This window comes from Prosopis cineraria, unplaced genomic scaffold (assembly GCF_029017545.1).
Source record: "Prosopis cineraria cultivar Desert tree isolate PC_DT_omini unplaced genomic scaffold, ASM2901754v1 PC148, whole genome shotgun sequence".
Taxonomy (NCBI): Eukaryota; Viridiplantae; Streptophyta; class Magnoliopsida; order Fabales; family Fabaceae; genus Prosopis; species Prosopis cineraria.
Window position 1 is genome coordinate 41,902 of NW_026555475.1, and position 21,723 is coordinate 63,624.

At 28.2% G+C, this 21,723-nt stretch overlaps 1 protein-coding gene across 1 annotated transcript; it reads left to right on the forward strand.

The window, feature by feature from the left end:
- The first annotated feature begins 1,176 nt into the window (after positions 1 to 1,176).
- Positions 1,177 to 20,824, forward strand: LOC129295580 (triacylglycerol lipase 2-like). Its single transcript, XM_054934116.1, has 7 exons — positions 1,177 to 1,181; positions 1,291 to 1,342; positions 1,471 to 1,584; positions 5,394 to 5,534; positions 7,131 to 7,241; positions 8,359 to 8,499; positions 20,675 to 20,824. Exons 1-7 carry the CDS (start codon positions 1,177 to 1,179, stop codon positions 20,822 to 20,824), a joined length of 714 nt encoding a protein of 237 aa, XP_054790091.1.
- Positions 20,825 to 21,723: the final 899 nt, after the last annotated feature.

A 21,723-nucleotide genomic window follows, 5' to 3' on the forward strand; every position in this document is an offset into this window, starting at 1 on the left:
AAACAATAAGGATCAAAATAACTGAAACAAATTTAAAAAATTAAATTGATAAAAATTAAACTTGAGGGATCAAATTAATAATTGAAGCAAACTTGAGGAAATAAAAGTTTAAGTTTAAGATAACTATCAGAAAAGTTAATGTACTTATCTCGTCATTATGCTTTGTGCATAGTTCCATTATTAATAAACAAAAAATTTAAATTCTAATACATAAAATACATTTATATCCCTTATATACTATTTCAATTATAGATATGTTCCTTTATTTTTAAAACCTATAAGAACCCTTTTCTAGAATTAAGACTTACAAAGCATTCTTCAATTTTAAAATTTTTATTTTTATCAACCTATTCGTTAGTTAATCATTAAATTATTTATATTTGACAAAAATATCTCTATTTAAATATATATATGTTTTCTAAAATTCATTCAAGTTTCCAATATATATATATGTATGTTACTTTTTATATTCATATTTTAAATTTTTTAAGTTATGTAAACTTATTTATTTAGTATTTTTTTAAAAATTAAATATATAAGTTAGCTAAAATAATATTTCAAACACACAGGTAAAAAAAATAATGAAATGGAAATTCAATATAATAAGAAAAATTTAGTCATAATTAATTTTAACAAAATATTTGTAAAATATTTGTTTAAATATCTCGATACTTCATCATTTAAAGTTATTTAAAAAATTGGGAAGAGTGAGTAAACAATTAGAATATAAAGATAAATTAATAATTTTAAAATTTTCAACATATATAATTATAAAAATATAATTTTTTTAGAATTTTAATTGAACATTCCTAATAAAAATGTTTAAAATTAGAATAAAATATAAGTTTTGGAAGAGAAATGACTTTATTTTACTCAATTTATTTAAAAGTTGAAATTTGTTAGTAGACATAGTTTTCTAAAGATAATAATTAATAAAATAATATTTATATAATTAAAAGCTACCACATATTTTCTAAATTTTGTCAAACATACACACATTAATACTATTCATAGTGTGTATAATGAGTTTTTTTCTATAAAAAAAAATAGTGTAGATGCGTCATATTATTAGTTTAACTTACAAGCTTGTATATTAATTACAGCTACAAGGATACAATAATAAAAATCTTTTTTCTTCTTTTTTTTATCTGTTTCTTGAGTACATGTGTATATAAAATGAAGTATGGACTTGAAGCTAACCTAGGAAAAGCATCATGGCGAAGATTTCATTAATCTTTGTCGTCATTCTATTTTCTGGTTTATGTCTCGCAAAAGATTCAAATGGTGAAGATATTGCTCCTTATTGGTGGAGAAACAAGGATATACTTGTGAAGAACACTTGGTGAGATATACAGCTTTAAATTTAAGTTCATTATTCTGTATTATAGAAATATACAACGTAACTACAAATTATTATATATTGACATTAATTTAAGTAATTTTTGTTCGTTAATTACTTGGGTTAATTAGGTGACCACACAAGATGGCTATGTTCTTAGCATGCAGAGAATTCCTGTGGGGCTATCAAACTCGTCGTCGCCGGAAAATAGGCCGCCGGTTCTCCTGCAACATGGGCTCTTCGTGGTAAGTTTCATGACGGCGAAAAAACATGTATCAAGGGGCTCTCTTTCACCGTTAAATCAAAGCTTTTTAACGGTTTTGATTTAAATTTTAATAGAATTATTATTATTATTATTTTACATACACACATATACATATATAATAGTTCAAATTTATTTACATATTTTTTTGTAAAATAAGGGTCTTTTACAGGTATAATGCATGTTATAGGAGTAAATTAATCAAACAATGTAACATTTATTATATTTTGTATTATGACCAGTTTATTAAATTTATCAATTATATATCGTTGTATGTTAATGATAAACTTTTTATAAATTTTTAATGATAAATCATTTATATATCAATGATAAACTCTTTGAATATGAATAGGAATGAACCACACTCCCAACTTTCAAAAATTTGATCGATATTTTTGGGACACCAGATTTATTTCAGCTAATAGGCCAATTTAATTATTTGTAAAATAATAATAATAATTTTATTACATATTAAATAAAAATTGTTGAAAGCTTTGATCATAAAATTTGTTTGGTATATGAAAAATTTAGTTTTTTTTTGTTGTTGTGACGTTCAAAAAATTTATCGTCATAAAATATTTGGATATGGTTAAAGTGCATGCTTGTCGCAAAAGCATTTTCGAAATAGTTAGGGCCATTATTTAAAAAAAAAACTATGAAGCAATATAGCACATAATTTTTACAATTTTACCATTTTTTAACAGTTAATGTTTAGGTTAATGTGGGTTAAAATGAGTCTCCTAACACGCATTAATTAGGATTGATTGTCAAAAAAAGGGGTAATATTGTACTAGTTTTATAAAATATTATCTATTGTAATATATACATCTATTAAATAAGTTTCTATGATACCAAAAGAAAATTGGTTAAATATAATTATTCTGGTGTGATTGTTTTGGTTTATTTATAATCTTTTTTTTTTGTCGATTCAATTCTCATAATTTAAAAATGAACGAATGAATTTTCAAACTTTCTATTGTTTAATATTTTATCCCGTATATTTTTTCAGTTAATATAACCAATTTATGCTTTTTTTAAAGTATGTGATTAAATGAACATGAGATGATGAAGGATCCAAACAACATGGTCCCTGCCGTTTATCTCAAGTAAAGCCAAGAATTTTCATTAAAAAAAAAAGTAAAGCCAAGAAGAAATATTTATTCTTTTGGTGTCAAAAAAAGGAAAAAAAAAAAAAAACTAAGTTGGATAGGACATGATGATGCCCATGTTGGACAACTTTGGATTCATTCAGTCATATTAATTTTTAAATATTTTATTTCTATAAATTATTATATGAATTTTTTTAAAAAAGACATATATTTAAGAAAATTTTATTTTTAAGAGTCGTTTTTGATTTTATCTAAATTCAAAATCTTTTGTTTTAAAAAAAATCAGAACAGCACCTAGTAAATTAATTGAGAATATTCTAACTGATTTGAAGTGGATAATAATCAAATAATTTAATTTTTTAATGAGATATTTAGATGCGTTAGTATCACTTCATGTGCTCTTCTATTATAATTTCGTATAAAATATTGCGCTCGTTTCTTTAAACATTTTCTTATAAAATAAATCACTTATTTTATTAAATTCTGTTTTATGAAATACTACGATTTTTTAAAATTTTTTAAATTAATCAGAATCTAAAAAATAATTTTTTACATAATAAATCTCTTTTTGTAATCAGAAATCAAAGTCTCTTTTATTTAAAATAATGGGCCCATTTGTTTAAGATTTAATAAAGTGAGAATATCAATAAAGGATTCTTGAAAAAATTTAAAATTTGACAATAATTTTTAACAAGTAAATATCAACAAACTAATAAGTGAAATTATTATTTTAACAAATATTCGATTAATCCAAAATCCTTGTTAGATATTTAATTCTTTTAAAAGTCTTTTATTGATACTGCATGAAAAATAAGTGATTTTTAGATAGTTTGAATATTTTATCAAAAGATATTTATTTTGTAAATATTTTATAAAAATTAAAATTAATTTATATTTGATTATAATAAAAAATAATTATTATTTAATAATTTTAGATTTTATGATATTTTCATGATACTCATGAATCTTTATTCATAAAAAATAATCAATTAATTGAATATTTTAAAATTTTATAACATTTTCATCAATTTTATATTTTTATGATATATTTTTTATCTCCCACATTATATCCATTTATTTCTTAAAGTTACTTAATAATTTCTAAAAATAATTAGAAATATATTTTTTAGAAAAAAAATTATAAACAATCATTTAGAATATAATCGTTTTTGAAAGTTTAAACAAATATCATAAAATTTTTTAAAATAATTTTTTTAAAATATCAGATGATTTTTAGTAAAAATTCTTAAAAAAAAAAACGAGCCCAATGTTTGGTTTTTATAATGTCTTTAAAAAATAAACGTCTTTTTATAAAATTTTTAAAATATCTAAAAATAATTTATTTTTAATCTTATGAAATATGTCAATTAATATGGCTAAACTTAATTGAAAAGCCAACCAGTTGATTAAAAAGAAATTATATTATAATATAATGCATTTATGATTATTAACAAAAAATTTACATTAATTAATCTGGCAAAAACTTCATTTTTAATTAATGTTAATTTTGAATGATAAAACTTTTTTCTTGTAAAATTTAATTACCATAATAAATTAAGACGAATAAAATGTGTGTTTTGAATTCATAATGATTTACTTAAACGAGTAAATTTTTGATCCAATGTATATTGCGTAACTCAATGTAAACCTGATTACCTGATTTGTTTAGCATGATTTGAGAAATAAAAAAGAATATTATTCATATGTTATGAATAATGTATTAATAAAATAAAATACAAATATAAGTTATTTCTTCAGGAAAAATAATATCAGTGATATGATTTTATATGAATTTACTCAATAATATTTATTTGTGTAGTTTTTTCTCAATATACTATATACAATTACATCTTTCCTTGTTCATTGTATAAAATGGACTTTAAATTCTTATCTGATAGGAACAATACAATTCATTTTTGAGTTTTGTGCAGTACACATGTTAACCTAATGTTTATTATATTAAAAATTTAAATTACATTAACAATATATAGGAAAAATCGTACTAGAGGACTTGGAACGCATATTCATCGGAAAAAAAAGGATAAAATAATTCTGAAATTGCTTTATAAAACTAAAGAACCTATATTAATTAAAATTTATGGTAAAAAACAAAACTACCTCACAAATATTTTTATAAAAAAATTTATTGTGGGAATTTTTAGGGGAAAGAAAGATATGAAGGATAGTCTTTTCACCATAAATTTTCATTATATTTAAGTAACTTAATCTTGCAAAGTAATTTCAAATTATTTGGTCTTTCTGTTTTTGATAAATGTGCTTCTCAAGTCCTCTTAGTATGATTTTCCCCAATGTATAAAAGAGATGTTATCAATTTGTTGGAAAATCCTTAATTGTTGAATGATTATTACATTAAAGAGATGTTATCTATTTTATGGAATATTATGGAATTCATTTAAATTTTTTAAATTAATCAGAATATAAAAAACAATTTTTTAGAAAATAAATATCTTTTTATAATCACAAATCGAAGTCTCTAATATTTAAAATAAATAAACTCATTTGTTCAAGATTAAAAAAGTGAGAATATCAATGAAAATTCCCTGAAAGAATTTTGTTTTATTAAGTTTTCAGTCATAGACTATAACATTAGTTTTGATCATCTCTATGTTACTGATATTAATTAAGAAGTAATTAGGGACTAATGAAATGAGTGTACGGTCAGGATGGAGCCACGTGGGCATTACTACCTCCAAATCAATCTTTGGCATTCGTGTTGGCAGACAGTGGGTTTGACGTTTGGATTGCAAATACACGTGGCACAAAATATAGCCTCCAACACTCATCCCTCTCTCCTAAATCTTCCGTAAGTTTTGATCATCTCTCTCTCTCTAGTTATTTCCATTGATATTTTATTAGTAAACCTGGCTTAATATAATCTCTTTTATTTACAAATCTCAGAATTCGATATCTTTGCTAAGGGGTGTTAATTAAAATATAAAATCTACTCCACTTGACCCATCCAAAACCCTTGTTTAGTTGAACTTAAAAATTTAATTACTAATTCAATGGTCAGACTAATCAATTTGAGTTTGATTTTAATATCATGACATTTACTCCTTCCTTCCCACCCTATTTATAAAACATCGAGGCAAAGGTGAAAAATGAGTGGGTCTAGTCTATATAAATCAGCCTTTATTGCTCAACCCCTTAAATCTGGTTTTCTAAAAAAAAATTGATTTTTAAAGTTTGGTTTTTATTTAGAGGGTTTAGGATTGGGCCATAAGCTCATTTTTATTATTTTTTGGAATTTTTAAATTAAAAATTTTAATTATAATATTTTATATTTTAAAATACAAATTATGATGTCAAAAATTTAAAATGAATAATAAAATTTTTAATTTTAAAGTACTAACATATATTTTAAAATATAATTTAATTTAAAAGTTAAAAATTTTTTTTAGAGGTAAAATTAAAAAGTACCTAAATGGGTCGCTTGAGTTTGAACCATTTTTTTAAAGATTATTATGGCTATGCTATAAAGCTTGATTTTCCTAAAAAAGTGTCATTTTTTAGAGTCCAAGCCCTTGTAACAAATGAATTTAAACGGGTAGCCTACTAGATTTAGCTTTTACTTTCAGATCTGGTAAGAGTGGTAGAAATAGATGAAAAAGCCTATCACAATGCTTATGATATATGGTCTAATTGAAGCCTGGCCTGATTTGGATTGACTTGACTTGCTTAATAAAAGAAAGGCTAAACTTAAGCTTATAATAAAATTTATGGAAAAATATAACTTTAGGTCTCTACATTTTGGTTATTTTTTGCTATAAGTCTCTGTACTTTTTTTGAATGTTTTAGGTCTCTATACTTTTATTTTTTAGTATTTTAAGTCCATCAAAGGTCCCTATACTTTGTTTATGGAGGGACCTAAAATATTAAAAAAATAAAGGAATTTATAACAAAATGTGAGTAAAATATTGAGACCCAAAATTATGTTTTTCCTAAAATCTATTCATATACCAATTTAAGCGAAGCTTGATTTGTCCTGACGTAATTCCACCCCTTATACTCATTAGTTCTTAATGCAAAACCGTTTAAATAATTAAGTTTATTAATTATTTTTTTAATTTTAAAAATTTTCCATTTCTGCATACTTTACAATATAGAATTCAGATGAGTTCATTTTAAAGCTTGTATTCTCTATGGCTTACTTTCAACTAGCCATTGTTTTTATTTTGAATGAAAATAAAATATAACAGTACTAATTTAATTTTTTCTATACCGATGTCAAGAAAGTGGATATAGACATGAAATCTAGATTTCTGCGGAGCTTGCAATACAAAATCTATATTCTTTTAAATATTTAAATAATATTTTCTTTCACTATGTATGTATATATATATATGTATATATCCACACGTTTTTCTTCTTTTCTTTTTTGCTTTTCTTTTCATTGTAGGATTATTGGAATTGGTCGTGGGATGAGTTAGCTGAATATGATCTTTCAGCTACAATCAAGTATGTCAATAATCACACAGGACAAAAAATGCACTACGTCGGTCACTCTCAGGTGAATGTTACAAATATAAATATGTGACATTTTTGAAGTCTCATATGTAAGAAAAATTATGTATTTTTATAAATCTTTTAAATTGGAAATATTTATACAAATAGTAATTTTTTAAAAAACCGTATTCTTCAGAGGACATGAATATTATCAAATTTTGTATAATTTACTATACTCAAACTAGTTTTTATTAAAAAAATTATATATTATACATACTTTTCACCAGTTATTTTTCTGAATGATGCTTAGATGGTTCAACCTAATCACCAGTTACTCCTTACCTTTCCCTTATTGGGGCTTATCCATTTGAATTTGATTTATGGGCTTGAGCCCAATTCTTGTAAAAGAAAATGCTTATGCAGTTTTTTGGCATATTGTGTATACATATATATATATATATATATATAAATGTTTTGAGGCGAATCTTTACAAGTTAATTCGCTATATTATTTACTTTTTAATTTAATTTTAATAAATAGACCTCTTGGCTTAAATAACACTAAGCGCCATTCCCCCAACAAATAATACAGAATTTTTCCATAATTCTTTTTTCACAACATTTTTCTCAAACAATTTTTACCAGAAAGAGCGTGGACATTTAACATTGAACGTGTAGGTAAGATCTTTTTGTAGAAATTTCTTAAAAAATGAATTTCCTGAAATTTTTAAGAGAAAAATAATATTCAATATATTGATATCAATTTAAAATATGTTGGCAAAAAAATATCAAAATAACGTGTACAAATTATAAAATATAAAAATCTATGCGTAGTATCCAGCCCTAATTATAGGATGAAGCTTTAAAGCTCTACTTGATTCTAAATATATGATAAAAATATTTTAGTTAAATTTTTTCCCTCAACCTTGCCCCTTAATTGCAAGAAAGTGTTAGAATGTTTTTAATTTCTATACATCACTTCATTATGATAATTAATTTAGTAAAGTCTAAAATAAAAAAGTCACAGTTTTTTACGAGTTTAAGATATTAAATATTATAATTTTAAAAACACGAAATTAACTAATTTTGTCTTATAACTAGAATTGGAAGGAATAGATCATTTTCTAAAATTCGATGCAATACATGAAAACTAATAATACACTTCAATGAATTCTTGTGTAGGGATCTTTGATTGCATTGGCTGCATTTTCAAAGCATGATTTAGCGGACAGTCTGAGATCAGCTTCTTTGCTTAGTCCCATTGCTTATCTTTCTCATATCACCTCTATTGCTAGATTTTTCGCTGAAAGTTCTTTTGCAGAGGTAATTATTCTTTTGTTCAGTAAATTAATAAAATATTCAACATAAAAAAATTAATATATACTCCACTCATAAATCAAATCCGCACCTCCTCTTTCCAGTCTCCCTAACTTCTTTGTCTGGTTAATGGTTCTTTGTTATCAATGAGTTATTGTCTCGAATGTCACCTTCATTGCTTGGATGGAGGGAGACTTAGCATTAAGAAGAACAAGAATTAAAAGTTGGCGGGAAGGGTATTTATGTGATGATAAAATCAGTCCTAGGATTGTTTCCTGTTACTGGCCGGTGTTGATATTAAGTAATCTCATATAGATGAGATTGAGATTGGAATTAGACTGATTAATCACTAATACCAAACATGTAAAAGTTGGGCAATCCTAGTATCAATACTAATCCCAACCTCCCAATGCCTTGTACCAAAAAGTGCTCCAAGATTCTTAAGTAAATTGGTCTAAAAATTTGTTACTTTTATTCCACAATTTACAGTTCTCAAAATAAAAATTTGCATGTGAGATTTATTAATTTGAAAAGAAAAAAAATTTGTCAAATATATCATTACCCCATCCTACCTTTAGCTAGTCTTCAATAGCAATCTATCTTTTATCTTTTGGGTTAAGATAAATTTTTGCCTTTGAATTATTTTTATGGAAGCCCTTGTTGTCCTAAACTCTTTGTTGTCACAATATCGCCCTTAAAATAATTAAATTGAAGCATTGTTGCCTTGACATTAATTGGGCAGACATTGCTATCAACTTTACTGACTTAAAAATAAGTTTGACTCAAATTGTAATAATATTACTTTTAAAGTAATTTTGTTTTTGAAATAATTAAATGATAGTAATGTTACTTCTCATATTAAGTTTGAGTTAGCAAAGCTAACCGTCAACATTTCCCCATTAACCATTTAATGTCAGGGGACAACATTGCTATGACTTAATTACATAAAGAGAAAAATTTCTATGATAAAAGTTTAAGATGCTCTTAAAAAAATAGTTTAGAGACAAAAATATACCTTAACCTTTTTATCTTCCTATTTGTCTTAACATCAAAGTACCACACACTACAAAAAAAATGATTGTCAGTGGTGACTTTTAGCGGCGACTTTTTAGTGTCGTCGCTGATTGTCAGTATTTTTTTAATTTGTTTTAAAAAATTATGTTGCAAGTTTTAGCGGCGACATACAAGTCGTCGCTGAAAGTTGACTTTCAGTGGTGACTTTTTAGTGTCACCGCTGATTGTCAGCATTTTTTAATTTCTTTTAAAAAAATTATGTTGCAAGTTTCAACGACGACATACAAGTCGCCGCTGAAAGTTGACTTTCAGGGACGACTTTAAAAAGTCGCCGCTTATTATCAGCATTTTTTAATTTCTTTTAAAAAAATTATGTTGCAAGTTTCAACGGTGACATACATGTCGCCGCTGAAAGTCGACTTTCAGCGATGACTTTTTAGTGTCGCCGCTAATTGTCAACATTTTTTAATTTCTTTTAAAAAAATTATATTTCAAGTTTCAGCGACGACATACAAGTCGCCACTGAAAGTCGACTTTCAGTGGCAACTTTTTAGTGTTGCCACTGATTGTCAGCATTTTTTAATTTCTTTTTAAAAAAATTATGTTGCAAGTATCAGCGGCAACATACATGTCGTCGCTAAAAGTCAACTTTCAGTGGTGACTTTTTAGTGTCGTCGTTGATTGTTAGTATTTTTTTGTGTTTTCAAAATTAGATTAAAGTATTTTTCATAGGAAAAAAATATATTTTTGTTTTACCAATTTCATGATGTTCTTTTTATTTAAATTTCAATTTATTTTCATTTTCATTTATTTAACCAAGTTGTATGTATGTATGTATGTATGCATAGATACACATACATATCTTGTAATATTACAAGTGGAGAGAGGTTTATATTAAGAGATAGAGAAGAGGCCATTTAACTTAATGCCTGCAAAATCAAAAGTCTTTTGATTTTATAGAAGTTTAGAAAAATCATGGTTAAATTAGCTCTTTTGATTTGCTTCACTTAATTACCTTTTTTTTGTGCTTAAATTATTTTTTGACAAGATTCAACTCTTGTTTTTCTTTTTCTTTTTCTTTTTCTTCTTTTGTCATATTTGTTTTTCACCCATGATTTCTTGTGTCTTTTTCTATTTCAAAAAGAATTTGGATATTCTGCACAAATATCTCTTTCAAATTTTTCTCTTATTTAATTTATTCTATTTTCTATTTTTGAGATTTCTATTTGTTCTACAATTCTTATCTTTATTTCTACCTCTTCTACTTTTCTTTCAGGTTCACTATTCCTATTTGGTTATAGACTAAGACTCTTAAGACTTATCTTATTCTTCTTTTTTGACTTAGATCCTAATATCTTATCGAACCATCTTATATTTCTATTTTTACAAGTTTTATTTTATATTGATATTGTTCTTCCTAGACTTAATAGGAACACCACTGCCTAACTTTTCTATTCTTTTACAGGATTTTTGAATATTATATTTCTTGAATATTCTCTGTTTGTTACTAAACTTACTTGGCAATATCAATTTTTTATAAGTTATATGTGATATTATGTTCATGTATCTTTGTTGATTTATTTCAAAAGGGGTGTTATCTATTTCATTTCTATATTTTCTTTTGCTTTTATTTTACTAGTTATAATGAAGAACAATAAATTCTACTGTTTTAACATATGGACAAATAATTAAAATTATAAAACCTTTAGAAAAGATAATTTTAAAAAATATAAAATAGAAATAGTTTATTATAAATGTGAAAGATTTGTCCATTTTTATAATTTTTTTAAAAAATTATGTTGCAAGTTTCAGTGGCGACACTAAAAAGTCACCGCTGATTGTCATTATTTTTTATTTATTTTAAGAAAATTATGTCGCAAGTTTCAGCGGCGAATTTTTAGTGTCGCCGCTGATTGTTAGCATTTTTTAATTTTTTTTAAAATTATGTTGTAAGTTTCAGCAGGGACACTAAAAAGTCACCGTTGAATTTCAACGGTGACACCAAAAAGTCGCCGCTAAAATTTAGCGATGATTATTTGTTTTAAAAAAATTATGTTGCAAGTTTCAGCGGCGACATACAAGTCGCCGCTAATTGTTAGCATTTTTTTATTTCTTTTTAAAAAAATTATGTTGTAAGTTTCAGTGACAACATACAAGTCGCTGCTAAAAGTAGACTTTTAGTAGTGACTTTTGAGTGTCGCTACTGATTGTCTGTATTTTTATAATTTTTTTACTAATGTATAATCATTAGTATTTTTACTATTTATTCTTAGATATTTTTTATATTATAATTATAAATATGAATATTAAAATAAATAATATAACAACCTCAAGAAGTAAAAAAAATTAAAATAAATAATACAAATTATATTGTATCAATTATATTTATAGTTTACTTTAAACAAAATAAATAATATAATTTATAATTTTATAAATTGAAAGAATTAAATTGAAGTATTTAAGGATAGTAATGATATTTTATAATATTTAATATTTAATATATATGTGTGTTTGTATAGTTTAATAATATATGTGTGTGTATATATATATATATTTAATTATGCAATAATAGACTACAGGTTTATTCCAGCTCAGTGGCAAAATGGTTGGACACAAAAAGAGGAGGTCACGGGTTCAAACCTTGGAGGAGACAACTTTCAAAATGGAAATATAAATTCATGACATGATGACATGATGACATGTGGCGTGTGGTAAGAGCGACACATGGAGAGTGACATTGGGCCACGTGGCTTGAGGTGAGGGGCAACACATGAAGGATGACATTGGTGTCACATGGTGCGAGGTGGGGCCTTATGTGGAGGGTGACATGGTGCCACATGGCGTGTGGTAAGAACGACACATGGAGAGTAACATGGTGCCACGTGGCGTGAGGTGAGGGCGACACGTGGTTCGAGGTGGGGCCTTACGTGGAGGGTGACATGGTGCCACATGGTGTGTGGTAAGAACGACACATGGAGAGTAACATGGTGCCACGTGGTGCGAGGTGGGGCCTTATGTGGAGGGTGACATGGTACCACGTGGCGTGAGGTAGGGCGCCACATGGACGGTGACGTGGTGCCATGTGTGTAAGTGAACCAACATTACTTTTTAGCAACAACTTTTTGGTAGCTTCAGTGGTGACAAAAATAGTCGCCGTTGATGCGTGGTTTTTGCGGTGACAATTGTCGCCGTTGATTCTCAACTTTCAGCGGCGACTTTTATTATCACCGTAGATTGAATTAGCGACAAGAGCTCTCGTGGCGACATTGTGACGACTTTTTATCACATTTGAAAACTTTCAATGGCGACTTTTTAACTTTTGGCGGTGACAAATGTCGCCATAGATTTTCAACTTTCAGCGGCGACTTTTTTGGTCACCGCAGATTGAATCAATAATAGAAGCTCTCGCGGTGACATTGTAGCGACTTTTTGTCGCCGTTGAAAACTTTCAGCGGCGATAAATATCACCGTTTTTTCAGCGGCGATAAATATCACCGTTGAGAGTCAATTTTTTTTTGTAGTGACACCACTTTAAAAATTTCCAGTGCTTGACTGTTGACGTTTATGTGTTATGTTATAACAAGGAATGCTCGAATATGGAATATTTGAATTTGACCTCAGTAATGGGTAAGCAACTCTATTCTCTTATCATATTTTGCAAGTAATTCCATGGCTAGTAACTATATATATATAGAGAGATTAGATGGCTAGCCATTAGTGCCAATTTAATAATAATTAATAATTACATACTAAAAATGTTTTGGGTCAAAAATAAGTTACAAATATTGTTTGAGTTAGTTCTAATAAACATGATATTCTCAGCAGTTGCAAATTATTGGGAGTGACACATAAGACTTAAGTAGTTTATTTGAGGTTGAAATTCTTATGTTTGCAAAAATTCTTACATGGAATCACTACAAAAAAATCACTTTTAGCGGTGACACTAAAAAGTCGCCGCTGATTCTTAACTTTTAGCGGTGACAGTAAAAGTCACTGTTGGAAGTGTGACTTTTTGTAGCAACATTTGAAGTTGCCACTGAAATAGTGACTTTTTGCGACGACAAGATATAGTCGCCACTGATTGTCAGACTTTCAATGGTGATAAGTGCATGTTGCTGCAAAAAGTCAAACTTTCAGTGGCGACTTTTTAGTATTGCTGTTGATTGTCAACATATTTTAAAATATGTTATAATCTTTTAAAAAAATTTATGTTGTAAGTTTCAACAGTGATATATAAGTTGCCGTTGAAAGTTGAGAATCAGTGGCGACTTTTTAATGTCACCATTGATTGTCAACATATTTTAAAATATGTTATAATTTTTTTAAAAAACTTATGCTGTAAGTTTCAGTGGCGACATACAAGTCGCTGTTGACATATTTTAAAATATATTATAATTTTTAAAAAAACTTATGTTATAAGTTTCAGTGACGACATACAAGTCACCGCTCAAAGTTAAGAATCAACATTACTTTTCAGTGGTGACAAAAAAGTTGTCGCTAATTGGTAGCTTCCGCGGTGACAAATGTCATCACTGATACTTAACATTCAGCAGCGAAAAAATAGTCGCTGCTTATGTGTGGTTTTTGCGGCAACAATATGTCGCCGTCGATTTTCAACTTTCAGTGGCGATTATTGTAACACTTGCCCTGAGTGTTATTCAAAAATCATATAATTCAAAAAATTAAGTGTTGTTAAGGATTTTATCGTCTAACCAACTTAAGAAATAAATCATTTAAAACTTAAAAAAAAATTATAGGTTCTACCTATAATGCACGGAAGCAAGCTAAACAAAAGTGAAATAAAAAGATGCTATCATGACAGCCCTCCTGGGCCAACTTCTAGGAGGCACCGTTTCGTCATTCGATCTCCCATCAAAGTAATTTTAAAGCTTAACGTCACATTTAAAGGGTACTATAAGTGTACCAAATTTTAAAAAGATCCAACAGTTGGATTAAAAATTAGACATGTTAAAAGATTGGCTATTGTTGCTGTCAAAAAGCTGTCATGACAACACCTTTGGACTAACTTTTGGGGTGCACCATTTCATCATCCGACCTCTGATCGGAGTGATTCTAAATTTCACATGTCACTTTTAAATAGTACTATTAGCATACTAAATTTTGAAAACATCCAACGGATGGATTAAATTTCGTGCATGTTGCAATATTAACATATATTGCTGTCATAACAGCACCTTTGCTGTCATAACAGCTCCTCCAGACCAAATTTTGGAGTGTGCCATTTCTCCGTCCGATATCCGATTGAAGTGATTCTAAAGCCCACATGAAGCTTATAAAAGGTTTTACTTGTGACCCAAATTTTATAGAAATCCAACGGTCGGATTAAGATTTGGACACCTGGATGTAAAAGTGCAGGTTTTTGATAAAAACCATTTTCAAAATTGTCCAAATCTCATCCTAATGGTCACAAACTTGTGGCAACATTTTGGACACGTCAAATAGGACTACACACACCTGATAGAACATTTAATGGTAGAAAAACCCTTTATATCAAAATTTAACCACTCGGGTGCCATTTCCCAAAATGGACCCTAAACCTCCAAAATACACAAATCACACAAGAGTGGCCAAAACTATTCTAAATATCATATACACATATGAATATACATGTTAAACATTTTCACTTGGCTCAGAGATCTCTGTGGGGCCCACGCACCCACTCTCTCTATCCAAGGTATATGTTTGCCCATAACATACCATTTGCAATACAACCACTTTGCATTTTCTTGTGGAATCACATATATATCAAAATAAATATTTGCTTGTAGTGAAAACTTGGTCTACTAAATAAATCCATCAAAACCACATACTATAGCCAAGTTTCCTAGCCATAAGTCTACAAGCAATTAAAAATTCATACACAAGCCATACAATCCACACATACTCACGCACATATACATAATCATATCCTACTGGCACCCTAATCCTAAATACATTACAATAGATTTTCTCAAAAGAAAGAGGTTGCAGTTCTTTACAATTCACAAACAACCCCTAACTCTGTTCCTTTCCCCGTCCTTCACTGATTCCTTTGCCTTGGACCTAGAATATTGAAAAGAAAGGGGTGAGACAACCACAGTCTCAGTAACAGAGAAATCTACATTGATTATTACAAAGCAAGCCATAATCAAATAAGCGAATAATAAATTCAACATAGTATATAATTTAGCCATTTAAACTGTATGAATGCATGACCTAGGCTGGTATGGCCTTTTATGACCAACAGAATGCTCCCTGGCACTCTTTAACTCGCAGGTAAACCTTATACCTACTTGTACCTCCACAGGCACAAAACATAATCTAAGGCATGATCTAATCCACCGAATCACCTATGTCCCTTCGACGTGAATCTTGAACAGTCAAAGCTAACTCCCTTCCAGAGCCAGCCCGACTTACTCTCCATGTGAGGGCTATCTTGGCCTCGGCACTCAACCTCACACTTCATTCATGTTGGATTTCCTTCCCCACTGAGAGGTGTCGAACACTCAATACATTAACTATTTTAGTGCACTGAGCCCATAATACATAAGGCAACATTGAGTACTGGCAGTGTGCCATAGAATATCAAAAGTCCACACCTTCTCATTGGTGAACTCCTATCGAGATTATGCCTTTTATTCGTGTCTATCTTTCACGAGTATTGACCACTTCAACACTCTAAGGTAGTATAACATTTATAAATCTCCCTTAAACGATTCTTTAGCCTATCTAAGGTACCTTACTTAGTTACAATTCCTTAAGTGCAACTTCTATTCCTTATGATTAAAATACATGTAAACAAATCTCGTTTCCATAAAAATATTGTTGTTAAACAATTAAAAAACATATTGCACTATAATTAAAGTAGTACCCCATAACCCCTTATAAAGGACATTAATCTTTTTAAAACATGTAATGCATGATAGCTAGTAATATTTATTCAAAAATAGCTAAAACAAAGTAATAAGAAATATAAATTTTCTTGTTACCTCAACCCTTTGGTACCAAAAGGGTTCCTCTTGTATAAAATAGGGCTCGGCTTGTTCCTTAACTTCCAAACGAATTCACCAACAATCCCTACATCATATAAGTGATCCACATCACTTATCATGACAAATAGCATTAATGAAGACTATAACTCATGCCACACAACTTGGGTCAATGAGTCATAATCTATCCTAATGGTCCATATATTAAACCAACCATTCACATAATATCACTTAACCACCAAAACCATTTATTAGACATCACTAACCTAATTTCTAATTTATAAAATTTTTAATTAATTAAAAACCTTCACTTAGTGTCACCAACTTTCACCATTAGCCCTTATAATGAAAACCAAACTTTAATTTAAATCTTATTGGGCTCAAATAGCAAAATTATAACTAAATCAATAGGCTTAAACCATTGAGGAGCAAAACCCAATCTCTCGGGGTTTAATTTGTGCCCAAAACATCTCTTTTCATCCAATTATCCACTCAAAATATTAGATCACTATATAGAGACTCAACATCCTCCCTAGGATCCAAAAAAATAAAAGCTTACAAGAATAAAACCTTTGGGATCAAAATCCACAAATTTTCTCTTCCAAAAATTGAGAAAAACAAAGAGGAAGGGAAAAGGATTGAAGTAGGGAGTTTACCTATCGCGTAGCCGAGCTTGCAACGGCCGCAAAGTTTCCTGAATCCGAGCCTAACTCCCTCTCTTTCTCCTTTCTTCTTCCTCTCTCTTTCACGCATTTCCTTTCTTTTCCTTTCCTTTTCTGCATTTCTGCGTCTGTTTTCCCTCTTAAATTGCTGATATTAGACTTTGGGAAAAATTACAATAAAGGGCCCAACATTTTTATTATAACACAAAAGCCCGGGTCAACTTTGGTAATTTTTTTCATAGTTAAAAATCAAACAAAACCAAACTTTGATGAGAAAAATTCAAACTCTAGACCTCTATTAAATTATTCTAAATTTTAATTTAATTATAAATATTTTATTTTATTTTTTAAAATAAATTTGAGTCTTAAAATTTTTGAGATGTTACAATTATCGTTTGGCTGTAACAAAACTTTTCTACAGTGACATTTGTTGCTGCCGATTCTCATCTTTCAGTGGTGACTTTTATTGTTGCTGCAGATTGAATCAGTGACAAGAGCTCTCGCAGCGACATTGTGGTAATTTTTTGTCATCGCTGAAGTGGCAACTTTTTAACTTTTAGCGGTGACATTTGTCGCGGTTGAAAGTCAATTTTTTTGTAGTGAATTGATGTACCATATCATCTATGCTTTGTCCAATAAAAACATGTCATATCAGATGGCTCTAAATATAAGTTAACTATGTCATTAATTGTGAGAGAGAAAGAGAGAGAGAGAGAGACATAGGAAATTAAAGAGGCACTTTGTTCTAAATTGAAGTCATTAAAGACAATAATATATTAGATTTTATATGATTAAACAAGTGTAACATGACAAGTTTTTATTGGATAGAATATATATGACATGATGCATTAGGTCTGTATAAGAATTTCTCTTTTGTCACCATCTAAATCTACATACAACTAATCTATTTAACTAAAATTGTTTGGTCGAAGATAATTTTCATTAAATTCATCTTTTGAACCTAAGTATCATTCATCTGGTTAGATTTTAATGGCAAATCAATTTTTTTTCCTTTGTCTATAGTTCAGTTTACTTTGCACTATGGCTAAAATTGAAGTAAGCTATATATGTATGGCTCAAAATCCTTCAAGGGCATAAGTATGAAAAAAAAGAGCACATTAAATTCATGATATGATTAATTGAAGATTGACATTTAATTTTGCAATTTAATATTTTCTTTAAGTGGACATACATGATACATACATATGCTACTATATGTATGCATGTATGTGTTTCAACTGATCATCTCTTCTCATATATACATGAACACAAGACCACTATCACAATGGTTATCAAGCTATTTTGCCGTACTAATAATTGCTCCAATTATATCAACCTATACACAGGTATTTTATTTAATAATGATCATGACCTAATATTGTAAATTGTTTACCTTGATTTTATAGGTCTAAATTTAATTTTCTTATTTTCTTATTTTTTATAATAAAAAATATATGCTACCTATTAGATTTTGACAACCTTGGAGAGATTTACACATTTGAACATCCAGGGATGAATCTAGAAGCTAGCTAATATATATGTATGAGGGATGAAAAATTACATGAAATAAGGTGGTTAAAATTAATTTTAACATTTTGTGTGTGTAAAACATGGAAGTTACTACGTATAAAATTGGATACGTACGTGATAGAGTTTTTCTGAGTTTATTTAATACATTCATCTATGTGGTATTATATAATCAATAATATTACTGACATTTACATGTTATCAGATACTTTATATTTTCGCTTCAAAAAAAGTTATATAATGACAAAACATGATATAGCAAGCATTATAAGGCCTAGGAAATAAGTTGCACATGTTATGACTTATGAATTTGGACACTGATATAATTTGGAAATGATTTTTAAGGACAAAAAATTTGAATTAATTTTATTTGAGGATAACAAATTTGAAAATTTGAAACAAAAGGACCGAAGGTGCTTTAGTGATTTGACCCAAATAGTGAATTTACTGGTATGTTTCTTTTAATGAAATGATGAATCTCACTTGTAAACTAACTATTACGAAGTTCTAAATCAAAGAATTAGAATAATATCTCTAGCTGGTTTTATGAAAAAAATAATATTTTCTCAATTTAACTTATCGTTTTTCCTTTATAAATAGATGAATATTTTACAAATTAATATCTACCAAGTTATGAATTAAAGAATATGAGCATCAAACTACTCAAAGTCATGAAAACTATTCGTCCCCCCCCCCCAAATAAATAGAAGATAAAATTTCCCTTTTTTCATAAATAGATGAATCACTTACAAATTAATGAGAAAACCAAGGAATAAGGGAATGAATTATTTAAAAGACAGTTAATCCTTCTTTTAGTATTCTCAAATTTATTAGTCCTAATATTGAACTAATTCAATCTTTTGGCCCTCAAATGTCATTCCCCCTTATAAATTTTATATTTTATATTAATATTGATAATAATTATATGTATATTGGTATTCATATTGATGATTGATACAAATATTGATATTGATTTAAATAATGGTAAACTATACACTATACAAATATCTTGAATTTTTAAAATGAATATATCTACTATATATATATCTATATATATCCAAGGACGATAGTGTTATAACTTGTTATATATATTATATTATATAAACACTAATAATATATATATTGATATAATGATTGAAACTTAATGAAATACAAATAATTTATTTTTTAAAATGTGAATGACAATAATAAAATTTTCAAAAAAATTGATGAAAGTAAAATAAACATTTTGTTATGGTTTCAGGTCCAAATTGCTGCCAAAGCTCTGCAATAACCACAACATTTTTTGATTATGAACCTCAATCAACATCTACAAAGAACTTGATCCATCTCTCTCAAAGTAAGTATTCCTATATAATATTATTTTATCATTTTCATCTGGCATATACATATGTGCGTGCAGGTAGTATTTCTTATTATTTCTCAGTAAAAATAAAATTTATTTTCGCTATATGAGCAGTGCAGTGGTAGGATATGATAAATGCTTAGGGGTGCGCGCGCGTGTTATATATCATGTTGTAATAGTTAAATATTAGTATAGATGGGTATTTGATTACAAAAGTATGCTGAAAATGAATATTTCAAATGGTACACTTTACTTAGAGATAAACAAAATTGGTAATGTGAGGCGCAAAAATTGGTTGTTAATTTGTAATTTTTTTAATAAAACCTCTTTAAGAAAAGTCGACTACCATCTTGATCCTATTAAGCTTTCAAGACCCAACTTATCCAGTTTTCATTAAAAATAAAAAATAAAAAACGTTGAGTGAAAAATTTGAATGATATGAAACTCATATTTTTGTTCATATATCATGTGTGTGTCTCTATTTCTTAAAGTTGAAGAATTGTTTATGTCATTATTCATGAAATGGTCGAAGAATTTCTAACATATATACATATATAAATGACCATTATTACAGTTGATCAGAGGAGAAACGTAACAATGTATGACTACATGGACAAAGATGAGAACACAAAACATACGGACAGTCAAGCCCTCCATTTTATGACATGTCAAGAATTCCCAATGACATTCCTCTCTTCTTCAGTAATGGAGGAGCTGATGCTTTATCTGATGTTGAAGATGTGAAACATTGGTTACAGACCTTCAACATCATGATCAAGATAAGCTTGTTGTGAACTTTATAGATAATTATGCTCATTCGAATTTCATTTTTGGTGAAAATGCTAAGCAAGTTGTGTATGATCCTCTTATTTCCTTCATTAGGCGTTATTGATGACGACATCATTAGAAAACTGTTCATTACATAATTTTTGGGAAAAAGTTATGCTTCTTTGTTTATCTTTCTATGCCCTTGAAAGATTCTATGCGATAAGCTTAAGGGTATAGTATCATGTAAGTGATTGGACCTTAGACCAATCGATTGGATGTGTACAAATTCTGCGTTCTAATAAAAGAGTTATATTACATTGTTATAGTTTCAAATGAGCTCCCAACAAGCTCAATTACTCTAGTCAATCTATCATTTGTACAAAATGCATTTTTTGCTACAGTTAAAACGTATTTTTGGTGACAGAAGATGTTATATCGTAGAAGATTTGTGTGATAGTAAATTGACATTTTTTGTCATAGGTCAAGGAACTGTTGGCGAAAGATGCTATTTTTTGCCATAGGTTCCAACTCAATTGTGGTAAAAAATAGCATCAACAAGTGACGAAAAATATTTTTTTTTGTCACAGGACCTAGCTCACCTATGCAAAAGATGCATTTGAAGATGCATTTATGGCAACAATTGTAGTTCACAATGTCGTCATAGATGCATCTTTTACTAGTTATAACAAATTGTGGCAGTAAGTACTATATTTTTTTATAGTATCACCTATAAACTATATGCATCCCTTACTTACAAAACTTGCATTAGTATCTAAACAGTAACTTCATAGACTAATACAAATATATCTAGTACAAACATATGAACTAAAAATTTACATTTCCAATACAAATATCTAGAAAGTTTCTACTATAATCCTATTAATTTTAAGAAAAAACTAGACTAAATATTGCGTATATGTATCAA

Bases quoted from the DNA above. Each gene is read 5' to 3' on its own strand.
- LOC129295580 (XM_054934116.1), top strand. The intron at 7,242-8,358 runs GTGAATGTTACA...ATTCTTGTGTAG, and splicing joins ACTACGTCGGTCACTCTCAG to GGATCTTTGATTGCATTGGC. The intron at 8,500-20,674 runs GTAATTATTCTT...ACATACGGACAG, and splicing joins CTGAAAGTTCTTTTGCAGAG to TCAAGCCCTCCATTTTATGA.